An 11,660-nucleotide genomic window follows, 5' to 3' on the forward strand; every position below is an offset into this window, starting at 1 on the left:
ACTTAAATCTATCTTTAAATGATGAAACAGTTTTAAAACTTACACATGTTTAAAGTAGACAGAAGGGAACTAATGCAATAACGGGAGAAATTTTAACAACTTTAACGATTGATTCACAACTTTAAATGACTTCCACACATAGCAAAGGTTACTAGCTAGTTATCGCAATACCCTTGTGTCTAGTTAAGTGGAGGGTAAAGAATTGGGCTAGGGCCAATTGTCCCCCAAACCCTTTAAGCTTCACATTGTGTGACCTGTGTGTGTTTTTTTTTTTTTGAGAAAAAAAAATATATATATCATTAGTTACTTTGCCAAGTAACTAATTACTCTTACATTCAGGTAACTGAGTTACTAACGCAATTACTTTTTGGGAGAAGTAATTTGTAACTGTAATTAATTACTTTTTAAAAGTAAAATTAACAACACTGCATGGCACTAAATGCGTTAGTAGACAGCCGCCATCTTAAAGCAGTAGACTTTTTAGGACGGCTCTGTTGTAGAGAACCTTCCTAGCGAACCTAAGTAACTTTTTATCTAAAATACTTCTAAATCGGCAAAAACTTGACTTGAATCTATCTTTAAATGATGAAACAGTTTTAAAACTTTCATATGTCGAAAGTAGAGAGAAGGGAACAAATGCAATAATGGGAGCAATTTTAACAACTTTTAACAGTTGATTCAGGGTAAAGGGTAAATTAGGGTAAAGAATTGGGCTCGGGCCAATTGTACCAAAAACCTTCACAAAAAACTTCACATAGTGTGGCCAATGTTTTTTTTTTTTTTTTGAGGGAAAAAAAAAGTAATTATCACCAATTACTTTGCCAAGTAACTAATTACTCTTACATTCAGGTAATTGAGTTACTAACGCAATTACTTTTTGGGAGAAGTAATTTGTAACTATAATTAATTACTTTTTTTCAGTAAGATTAACAGCACTGCTCAGATGAATCGAGTTTGAGTACCCTGCTGTAAACTAAGGGGAAAAGCTGGTGATAGAATAAAACAGGAGCCAAAAAGTCTTCATACGCCGGCTAATTGATGTTTTTTTATTGACCAAGTATCCTCTGGGCGAATACAAGTACGTACAAATGAATGTGCTGTATTTTGTACAGTGTTTTGGTAAAGTCATTTACAGCTACCAGTAGAAACGCAGCAATTCCTAAAATACTAATTCTGATTAACTATAATTTTAGCTGGTTTATAAAGATTTTTGGGGTCAACTGTATCAGCAAAATACCATATTTACAGTGAAACATAGTGGTGGCAGCATCATGCTCTGTCAGGCTTGCCTTAGTCAAGCAGAAGGGAATTATAGACAGTTTCAAATATTAATGAGTGTTAGAAAAAAGGGGTGAAAAAGAATTAGGCTTCTGCTAATGAGAAAAAAGGTCAAAGCTTACTAGAAAACCTGAATTTATTTAAATGCTTGAGAGGTACAATCAATGCTAGGGGTGTGATGACTCCCATGTAAAATAAATTTGAATGTGATTGGTTAATTTTAAATGCAGCCAAATCCCCATTCGGAAGTTAGTGTCCACATTTGTACAATCACATTATTTCCTCTCTCTTTTTTTGTTTTGTTTTTTTAAACTCAGTTGAACTGTACAGATTAGAGGTCCTAACATTTGAAATCATTCCTTTTGGTCTTGTTTTTTTTTTTTTTTTTTTTTTTTAACACCACAAAATCCTCGTATTTGTGCAGGAGTGTTTGGATATCTTATATACTCTACATTAAAGGAGCAATAAATATTTAATTCATGTATGTATGGTGGCTTTATATTGTAAATATTTATGAATATTCTTTGTGAATATTATTGTGTTGTCGTTCACTTTGCAGGGACATGATGGGCTGCCTATACCAGGCTGCTGGCACAAGGTGAGAAATAAGTTTACTATTAGAATATTAGACCACTAACTGAGATTATCACTTAAAAGACTGATTGGACTGCTTTGTCAAGGACGTAGGTTTGCATAGGGACGGTAGGGACATAACACTACCAACTTTTCAGGAGGCTCAAATTGTCCCCACCAACTTTTGAGCAACCGTATTTGCATTATACAACAAGTTCAGTGAAATAGGTATTTCACATATGTTATAACGATAGAATTGACCCTACCGTTATCAATTTTCATACTAATTTTTATTATGTTCAGGCTTCCATTTACCCCTATTCACTTACTGAATGTGCTGGTCCATTTTTGTCCTCTTAGCACGTTTGATTGGCTGATGACTTGCCCTGCAAAACTCGAGTAGGAAGCTGCTTTGAGAGCAGTGTCCTCCTGTATGTGTTTTGTTTTGTTAACGTTAATTAAACTTTGAAAAATGTAGTGAACTCTGCTGGAAACCATAGAACCAGAAAAACGTGAGCGAGAAGCTGCCTAGAGAGGGAGGTCCCCAGTCAGTGCGTGTCAAGCAATTTTTCATTTTTATTTTATTAAGTATGTGTTCATTATTTTTTTGTTGGGATTGGCTGTGTTTGTGGACAAAAGCTGTTGTTTTATACCTGAAGGAATGCTCCATTTTTATTTATTTTAGTTTTTCCCTGTTTTTTCAGTAATATTATTCATTCATTTTCCAAGCCACTTACTGTATCCTCATTAGGGTCCCAGGGGGTGCTGAAGCCAATCCAAGCTAACTATGTTAGGCAGTAGGCAGGGTACACCCTATATAGGTTGCCAGCACATCGCTCAGTTATATTTGATTTATTTATTTAGACCGGGGGTCTGCAAACTACGGCCCGCCTCCACATTTGGTCCGGCCACCTGAACATTTTTTTTTTCCTCAATAGTGTTATTTATTTCCTGGCTTTTTTCTGTGAAGAACCCAGAGAGGGTTATTTGGTTATTATCTATTTAATTAATAGTGTTATTATTATTTATTATTATATTTTATTTTATTATATTATAATATATTATATTATATTATCATTATTATTATTTTATTTTATTTACTTTTATTCCGTGAAGAATCCAGAAAGGCTTATTTGATTGTGGCTTTCTGAAAAACAATAAATTTTTACATTTAGGCACTCCTGCAATCGTCACACTTTTTCTGTTACAAACTGACTCGGCCCCTCATCAGAGAAGGGAAAAGTTGGGAAAAGTTATGTGGCCCTCACAGGAAAAAGTTTGGGGACCTCTGATTTAGACAGACAATGTTGAGTGGGGTCAAGAAAAAAAAAATCATTCCTGGATATTTAAGAGCATAGAGATCATAATGATATTGATGGGACACGGGGTGCGGGGCTGATTAATAGGGGGCCTAACTTCGTCAAAGCTGACCGAGTGGAAACACAGACAAAGAGCTTTTTACATTTAAAATTCTTGTGAATAACTGCTTAAATCCCTTAATTTTTTCTAGATATGGATGTAAAACAGTCTCGATTTTTGGTTAAAAGCTAATAAAATGGGCAGTTAGCATTTATTTTACATAAATATGTCGAATGTGCTGCTAGTCTTTAAGCCACTGTGGCGCAGCCTTATCACAACAAAGAGCTTTTTATGTTGAAATTTTTGGGAAAAAATGCTTAAATCCCTGAATTCTTTATTGATTTGCACGTAAAACAGTCTTGATTCTTGGTTTAAAGCAAAAAAATCGGGCAGTTGGCATTTATTTTCCGTTAATATTGCGAATTATGACACCAATGCCGTAGTGGTTAATTTCTAAATGCATGTTACACTTTTTTAATTTCAAAATGCATGCATGGTACAAAAAAATTTAACAATTACCTTGAATCCTCTAACAAATCACTCCTGAGACAATCCTTCCTGTTTGTACGCGGTACAGCTTTCGTTCTTTTAATTTAATTTAATTCTGAAAGTTTTCAAAATGTTTCTTTCGTAGTTGTTGAAATGAAGGTTTGAATCGAACCGTGTATCATCTGAACCAATACACATGAAAGTTAGTATAAGTCAACACAGATTTATTTTGCATTGACTATTTAGCCTCCTATCAATTAATTAGGTTCATAGTTGTGAGAAATGTAGCCCTGACCATACTTCACCCAATCATTTTGGTCTTGTTATGTATGTATGTATGTATGTATCTATATATGTATGTATTGTATTGTATTATGTCCAGCCCCAGCAAAAAGTGTACAAGCAGGTTATGCTGTTATATCATCCCTACCAATGTTGAGACCAAACCTACGCCCTTGTGCTTTGTATAATTAAATTGCATATCTCTGTGTGAGCATGTAGGTTTAACGTTTGCACATTTTACTTTATTGCAAATGGTTCACAACAGTACTAACTATTTGATAAGAACTAACAATGTATCCCCTCTATTCTTTTGCAGTGATGACTGACTAATCAGCCGCATGGAATCTGTACATATCGTTTTAGTATATATTGCAACTGATTACCAACAACTTTTCATTTGTATTTTTTTAATAAACATTTAATTATAATATATTGAAACATGGACAACACCACAGTATTGTGAGAAGCCAAGAGAACATTGTTGTTGAGCCTTGCGGGAAAAACTGAACTGGAAGTAGGACTCTTCCTTTGAAGGGCAATCCAGGCGAAGTCTAACTTCCTTACTAACAAGGTCTGACTTACTTGGCTTGATGGAGAGATGCTTGAATATGAATGGATAGCCGCTGTGGCCGATGAAGGAGTACGTGTCATTATTCCCTCTGTTTTCTGGAAGGAGGAGATGGCCAGGCAGAAGCTTAAACGCAAGCGTCTTATTCAGCCATGAAGGCAAGCAAAAGGGCCTGTTAGGGAATATGACATTTAGAGGCGCAGAGGGCACGGACGCAGATTTTGGCCTTTACGGAGCAGAACACGCCTTATGGAGCCTCTGTGTCTTACTGAATACTCCAAATCTTCCAATATGGAACTCTCATGGAGGGCTCAATAAATCCACTTGCGCAATCCGCTGAAGACTTTGGCTGATCATGTGGTGTGACGTCACTGGCACATAAGGAGGAATTTATGGCACGTTATAATTTTACCCTTTGTGGGTTTAGGATTGAAAAGATTCTCCAAATCACTGCCTAATCATAACACATTATGTGGGTGAGTATAATGGGGAAAAATGCTTTTGAAGCATAGGCTTTTGACTGTTTATATCCACTTACAGCTGTGGAAATCTGATGTCAAGTCACATTTTGCATTCCTATGCATTGTCATGTTTATAGATTGATTTGGAGGAGCCATTACAGTATTCAAAATAAACCACTGTCAACGGAGCTAATCATTAGCATCATTTTATTGGTTAGGTTTGAAATACATTATAACTTGCGATATTCACATGTAATTCTGTTTGATCATTAATATCAGATGAAGATATTTTTTGTTCTCTTTTGCTGCTGACATAAATGTCTGTTCTTTCAGATTTCTTTTGTGTGTGTATTATCAATATTAGTCACTTAAAATGATGACTAATGTTTTCACTTTGGCCGAATGTCTACAAACCTTTTCTTTAGGAATTGTTGGAAAGAGAGAACTGCCAGTTGCCTTATTGTGCACATTGTCACTTGCATTGTCATTGCATTGATTTTACTCGAAACTGTCTGTGTACCATATTTTCCGCACTATAAGGCGCATCGGCGTATAAGGAGCACCTTCAATGAATGGCCTGTTTTAAAACTGTTTTCATATGCTGCGATCCCTCACTAATTCGCGCTTCAAACTTCGCCCCCTCAGTCCATCGTGGATTTTTTTTCTAATTAAAAATATTAAAAAAACAAATGCAGTGTTTTATAGAGCTGTCCCGATCCGATCACGTACTCTCCCACTCTCGCTCCTGCCACTTTTCTTCTTTTCTTGGTCAGGCAGTGCACTGAAGTTGATTATAAAAGTTAACGATGATTGACAGATAGTTAAGGTTTAATCTTGCTTCAAACTTCAAAGTGCCGCACGCATCACCATCGTTTAACTTGTTAAACAGTTGACTGTGGCAACTTATTGTGTGTAAGTGAGCAGCTTGAGCGGATTTGAGTGGACTCACTCAATGAAGCATTTAATAAAGACAAGCATTTTTCTACTTTTTTTTTTTATGGATTTGGCGTCTACTTTTTTTCTTGTTTGAAAATAATTCGGTGGTACAGTAACGAGTTTAAAACTCATCATAATTATTATATTTGAAGTGCTAAAAAACCATTGATTAAAATATATACTGTATATGGCAGAAAACACAAGTTCCGCTGTGAGACCCTCAATTTGGCCAACTTTCAAATTGTCCGATATGCATGTGTGATACATCTTTGGAAAGCTGAAATCTCAATTTTCTGGGGGAAGAAAAATTTTGAACAGGAGGGCATTTGAAAAAAAAAAAAAAATTAAGCCACGAAACCCTATCCGGAGGTGAGAACATGAAAGAGCAGAATTAAAGATGCCATTACTTTAACGAGATATTATCGCATGCTTACCTTGTTTCGATCCAAAAACTCTATGTAGCATGTATCACCGAGTGTCAAGACACAGCTGTGAATGGCCACAGCTGGATTTTGGGGGGAATTCATTGGTGAAACATGGTAATATAACAAGGGTCGCGATACAGAAATCGCAGACATCAAGGAGTGGTCGAGATTTTCTTTTTCATATATTTACCTTTTTAAACGATTTTTTTTTCCAATATTTCTTTGTTTGGATCGATTATTTATCATCTAACATATTGGAGAAAATGCGACAGTAACAAAAAAATACAATAAGTGATAGTTACGAGGTGGATAACTGTGACTTTTTTTTTACAGACACCATTTTTTTCCTGTGACGTAATTTGTTTAAAAGTTTGAAATATGTGAGTGAATTTTTTTTTTTTAATGAAATATTAGACATCAATTAATGATTCTAAGTTAAAAATGGCATTTTGAATAATATAATTAATTACCTTCGTATTATGGCTGGGTTGACACAAAAGCGGTTGTGCGATGTCTGTAAACGGATGTTCCCAGGGTAAAACAGACAAATTAAAAATAGTTCGGGGGCTTAATGCATCATGAAACTGCAATGGCAGCATATAGACATATTGTTCTATCAAACACAACAGTTCTTTTGGCTTAAAATACAGCAGTTTTATTTAAAGAGTAGTGCAAGGGCAGAAACTGCTTTTTCAGTCTTGTCTGTGTTTTCCGTCATATGCATAAAAGTTTTTTTTTAATAATACTTTGGGGGGGGGGGAAGGTGAAAAAAACATGTCCTATATTTATCTCTTTCCAGTGATAAATCTGAATAATTACATGAAACACACAATTTTTTTTTTTTTTTTTTTTTTTTTTTGGGGGGGGGGGGTACTTTGCGTTTTTTTCACTGATCACGGCGGGTTGTGGTCCCCATTAACCGCGAAAAAGCGAGGGCGCATGCGTTATAAGGCACCGTTGTAGTAGTAGTGGGTGGGGTTGTGTTACACATCCACTAGATCAGGGGTGGGCAATTAATTCCACAAAGGGCCGCAGTGGGTGCAGGTATTTGTTCATACCCATCATGAGGACAGCCTTTCACCAATCTGGTTTCTTACAAGTGCAATCAGTTGATTGCAGTCAGGTGCTCCTTGTTTCCACTGAAACCTCATTGGTTATACTGTGTGTGCTGAATCAGTTGGAACAAAGACCAGGACCCACTGCGGCCCTCGAGGACCGGTTTGCCCACCCCTGCACTAGATGGTGCAGCGCTAAAGGGAATGTCATCCCATGATAAACCAATGATGATCCATATAAAAGGTGCATCGGATGATAAGGCGCACTGTGTCTGCTTTTGAGAAAATTGAAGGCTTATAGTGCGGAAAATACAGTACATGTAATAGTGTTTTGGTCTCTAGACTACAATAATGTCTACTTTTTTCCACCTAGCATACAGTATATGTGCCAAGTATGATGAATAGAATTATTTCATGAATAGCATTGTTTGGCAGCGTATACACAATAGAGAGTAAAAGACTTTTTAATGATTATACTGAATACACATCATCATGACAGTTAAAAGGTGTTTAACTTTTGGTTTGGTTGTCATGCTGAATTATTTGCAGTTGGTGTATTTCCATGTATTGTACAATAGTTAGCAGATATGATGTTCAAGTATTAGATAAATCTTTTATTTTTCCAACTTTGACTACAGTTTGCTCAAAAGAAAATGTATCGTTGACCTCCTTTATCTCATTTGTCTGGCCCTGATCTTCATTATCAGTTATTCAGGCTCAAATGTCACTAAAGCAAGTAAGTTTTTAGTATGTGCTTTATTTCAACACTGACACAACAGGAGGAAAAATTAAGTAGGATATACAAATGCAGTGTTAGCAAGTCAGTTTACCTGTACATAAACTGTTTATGAAGTTATATTTGACAGGTCCTCTGGACATGCGAATCTTATCAGTATGCTAACATATATCTAATCATTATCAAAGAATCATTCATGCTAACTGGTTTCTGGTGAATTTAAAGCTTAAAACTCATGCAATTTAACTGGACAGTGTGGTTACCAGTGTATATAACTCAACACAAGACTAGGATTTATCAGTTTCTATCAGTTTTGAGGCTTAATAGCATCAGTAACATTGTCTAAATTGTTTGGTAATGGAGCCAATCATATCAGTATTAGCTTGATTTTGTCAGAATGTTTGGGTGTGTATTTGGTTGAAAAGAAATTAAGCTATTTTTGTAATTGTTGTCTAAATATGTTTAACTTGGGTCAATTTAACATGATTAAAATACACTACAGTTTTATGCGTTCCTTGTCTCTTCCATCATACATGTTTCAATTGGTTTAACATAGGCATAACCTTATTCTGTAGCTGCAGTTATTCTATAACTACAGTATATTGTTATGTTTCTAAACAGAGAGAAAGATTGACGGTTTGCAGCTGCAGCTTTCTGGTTTTTGTGGCATGAGTGTGTAAAGACACTTAAAGATTTTGTTTTAAATATCACAAATACGACAAGGACATTGAAAGTAAATGTTGATCTCAGTTTTCCAAATGCATTCGAACTAATGTCGGGACACCCTGTTTTCACATGTCCCCTTTTGTGACTGCTGGAAAAGTTCATTTTAAATGGTTAGAGCACAGTTTGGTCTGAGAAAATATGGAAAAGTGGCATTGACATCTGCTGGAACTGTTTACATCAACACTTATCAATCTGTTTTAATAGCAAATAAAGCTGGTGTGAAAAAGATCAATTTTGTCTTGTGTTTGTGACTGTTTCAGTGTTTCAACAAGCCAAATTGTGAAGGCTTTTTTAAAGACCATAATGAATACAATTTAAGACCCATTTCACATCAATACCGTATACACAATACACTGTTGTGAATCAAGACGTGTAACCTCTACAGCCAATGGCCATTGGCCATTTACCCGTGGATGCAAGTTCCGTATTTTTCGGAATATAAGACGCACCTAAGTCGCACCAGGCATAAAATGCCCAACGTAGAGGAAAAAAACATATATAAGTCGCACCGGAGTATAAGTCGCATTTTTGGGGGAAGTTTTCTTGATAAAGTCATCTTGAAAGGCAATTTAAAATAAAAATACAATAGAGAACAACATGCAGAATAAGTGTACAGTATGATAATGTTACATGATGCATGAACAACGAAATGTGAACATGGCCGGTATGTTAACGTAACATAGCTATTAAGAGTTATTCAGATAACTATAGCATAAAGAACATGCTAACAAGTTTACCAAACCATCAGTGTCGCTCCAAAACACCAATATAACATATGAAATGATATAATAATGTGTTAATAATTTCACACATAAGTCGGTCCAGAGTATAAGTCGCACCCCCTGCCAAACTATGAAAAAAAACTGCGGCTTATTGTCCAAAAAATATGGTACCTGTCCTGTAATTCGGTTCTGTTTAAAGTTTCCTCTGTTGCCATGCTAGCTAAACTGTCAACACACAACTGCATGGGCAGAGTATTAGCTGGTGGTCTTCGATAAATTCTGTCAGGGTAGCACAGGTATTTCCTCATTGTAGTTGTTTTATAGCGCCACCAAAAACCGAAACATTTAAAGACGAGACTGAAGTTCATGCTTATGCTTATGCTTTATGTTCTTAATAAATGTAAAGTCAATAGATTTTTAAGACCTTTCATGGTCGTATTTGAGACCTTTTATGAGATTTTAGGAGAACTTTAGAGATTTAAAACGTAAATTTCAAATTATTGGATTTAAGACTTTTTTGTAGTAGTAGTAGTAGTAGTAGTAGACTTTTTAAGACCCCGCTGATACCCTGCTGTTTGCTTCATTTCTCAGTCTACCTCATTTTTTGGTTCAGAACAGTAATCATGCTTCATCAAAATAATGAAATGAATAGTCAACTCAAAAGTACAGCGCAAAAAAGTGAAATACCTACAGTAACTCATTCTTTTACAAACTGTCCTGGAAAATTAAGTACAAATATATTATATTCAGTTGGATACAGTACATAGCAGATGTACTTCAGCTGTGCTTTATTTGTATACAGCCAGAGAGAACTTGCTTAAAATGTAAAACAAAGATTTTTTTTTATTAGCTACAACGCTGTGCAGGCATGTGCACAGACATTTTGGGGGGCAAGTGCTCATTGGTAATCGCAAACACAAAACACAAACTGGTTTGTGTGACCCCAAACATTTAAACAATAGTGTATTTGTTTATAAATAAGCGATACATTTAACCCTTTTAAACCTAAACCACTAAAAAATTGGCAGCAAATAAAGATGTATGGTCCATCAGAACAAACAAACATAAAAAAATTCAAATATACTTTTTCATAAATTTGCATTATATTCATGGGTGAGTGGCAAGAATGTCTTGCCGGAACTCCCCGACGTGAAGGCCGCCACGGAGCCAGAAATTTTGTATTAATTTATTTTAATTGGTTTTTTTTTTTTGTAGAGGGGGGGTCAAACCTCTTAAACAACTGAAATGCAAAGAAAACTGTTTTAGCACAGTTATTTCTATAACACATACAAAAACTGATTTTCATTCAAAATTGTATTTTTTCAATGATTTGCAAAATAAAAGTTAACAAAAAAAGCAAAAACCTCCATCTTCTAATTTTTATTTTCCCTCATTTCCTCACATACTAAATGCCAAATCTCAATTTTAACTACTTAAGAACATAGGATGGACACTAAAATTGAAATTAATGTCAAACATTTACTTTTTTTTTTTTTTAATTAATTAAGATATAAGTAACATACATTCAGAAAAATAAGTACAAATGACTTATATTATGCAGAGTTAAGTGGGATATATTTTGAAGATGGGGCAAACATTGACTTTTCTAAATCATAAGGAAATTATTAAGTAGCCTAACATACAGTAAATGAACAAATATAAGTCTAAAGTTCACATTGACAGCTACGACGTTTTAAACCCCCCCATCAGAGCAAACAAAACTAAATATGATAAATAAGCCTCCTAAACTCTTTCCTTGCTTTTAAAGATTTGATCCATTTTATGTTGCATTGCCCTTTTTTGTCGCTTCAATTCAACGACCTTTTCTTTCTTTTTTTTTTTTGCTGTTCCAGAAAACATGCAGATTTGAACCAATCAGAGCTAACTATCTTTGCTGATCACATGTCAGTATGTCAGCCAATTGAACTGATAAATAAGTCCGGGCGTTTTGCTTTGCGTCGTGCATTCACACATCGACGTGACTCAATATCGTCAGACTCAGACAAAAGCAGCAGCTGGGGAAACTTCCATGCCGTCCATGGAATAAAAT

General features: G+C 35.3%; 1 protein-coding gene across 1 annotated transcript in view; it reads left to right on the top strand.

The window, feature by feature from the left end:
- LOC130923779 (collagen alpha-1(XXIII) chain-like) overlaps nucleotides 1-7,118 on the top strand; it is a 300,171-nt gene extending 293,053 nt beyond the window's left edge. The window contains exons 30-31 of the mRNA XM_057849748.1: nucleotides 1,838-1,876; nucleotides 4,655-7,118. Coding sequence (XP_057705731.1) covers nucleotides 1,838-1,876; nucleotides 4,655-4,705 — 90 coding nt within the window. The 3' untranslated portion in view covers nucleotides 4,706-7,118. The remainder of the gene's footprint in view (nucleotides 1-1,837; nucleotides 1,877-4,654) is intronic.
- Nucleotides 7,119-11,660: the final 4,542 nt, after the last annotated feature.

The sequence above is a fragment of the Corythoichthys intestinalis genome, chromosome 11 (genome assembly GCF_030265065.1).
Source record: "Corythoichthys intestinalis isolate RoL2023-P3 chromosome 11, ASM3026506v1, whole genome shotgun sequence".
In the NCBI taxonomy this organism is placed as follows: Eukaryota; Metazoa; Chordata; class Actinopteri; order Syngnathiformes; family Syngnathidae; genus Corythoichthys; species Corythoichthys intestinalis.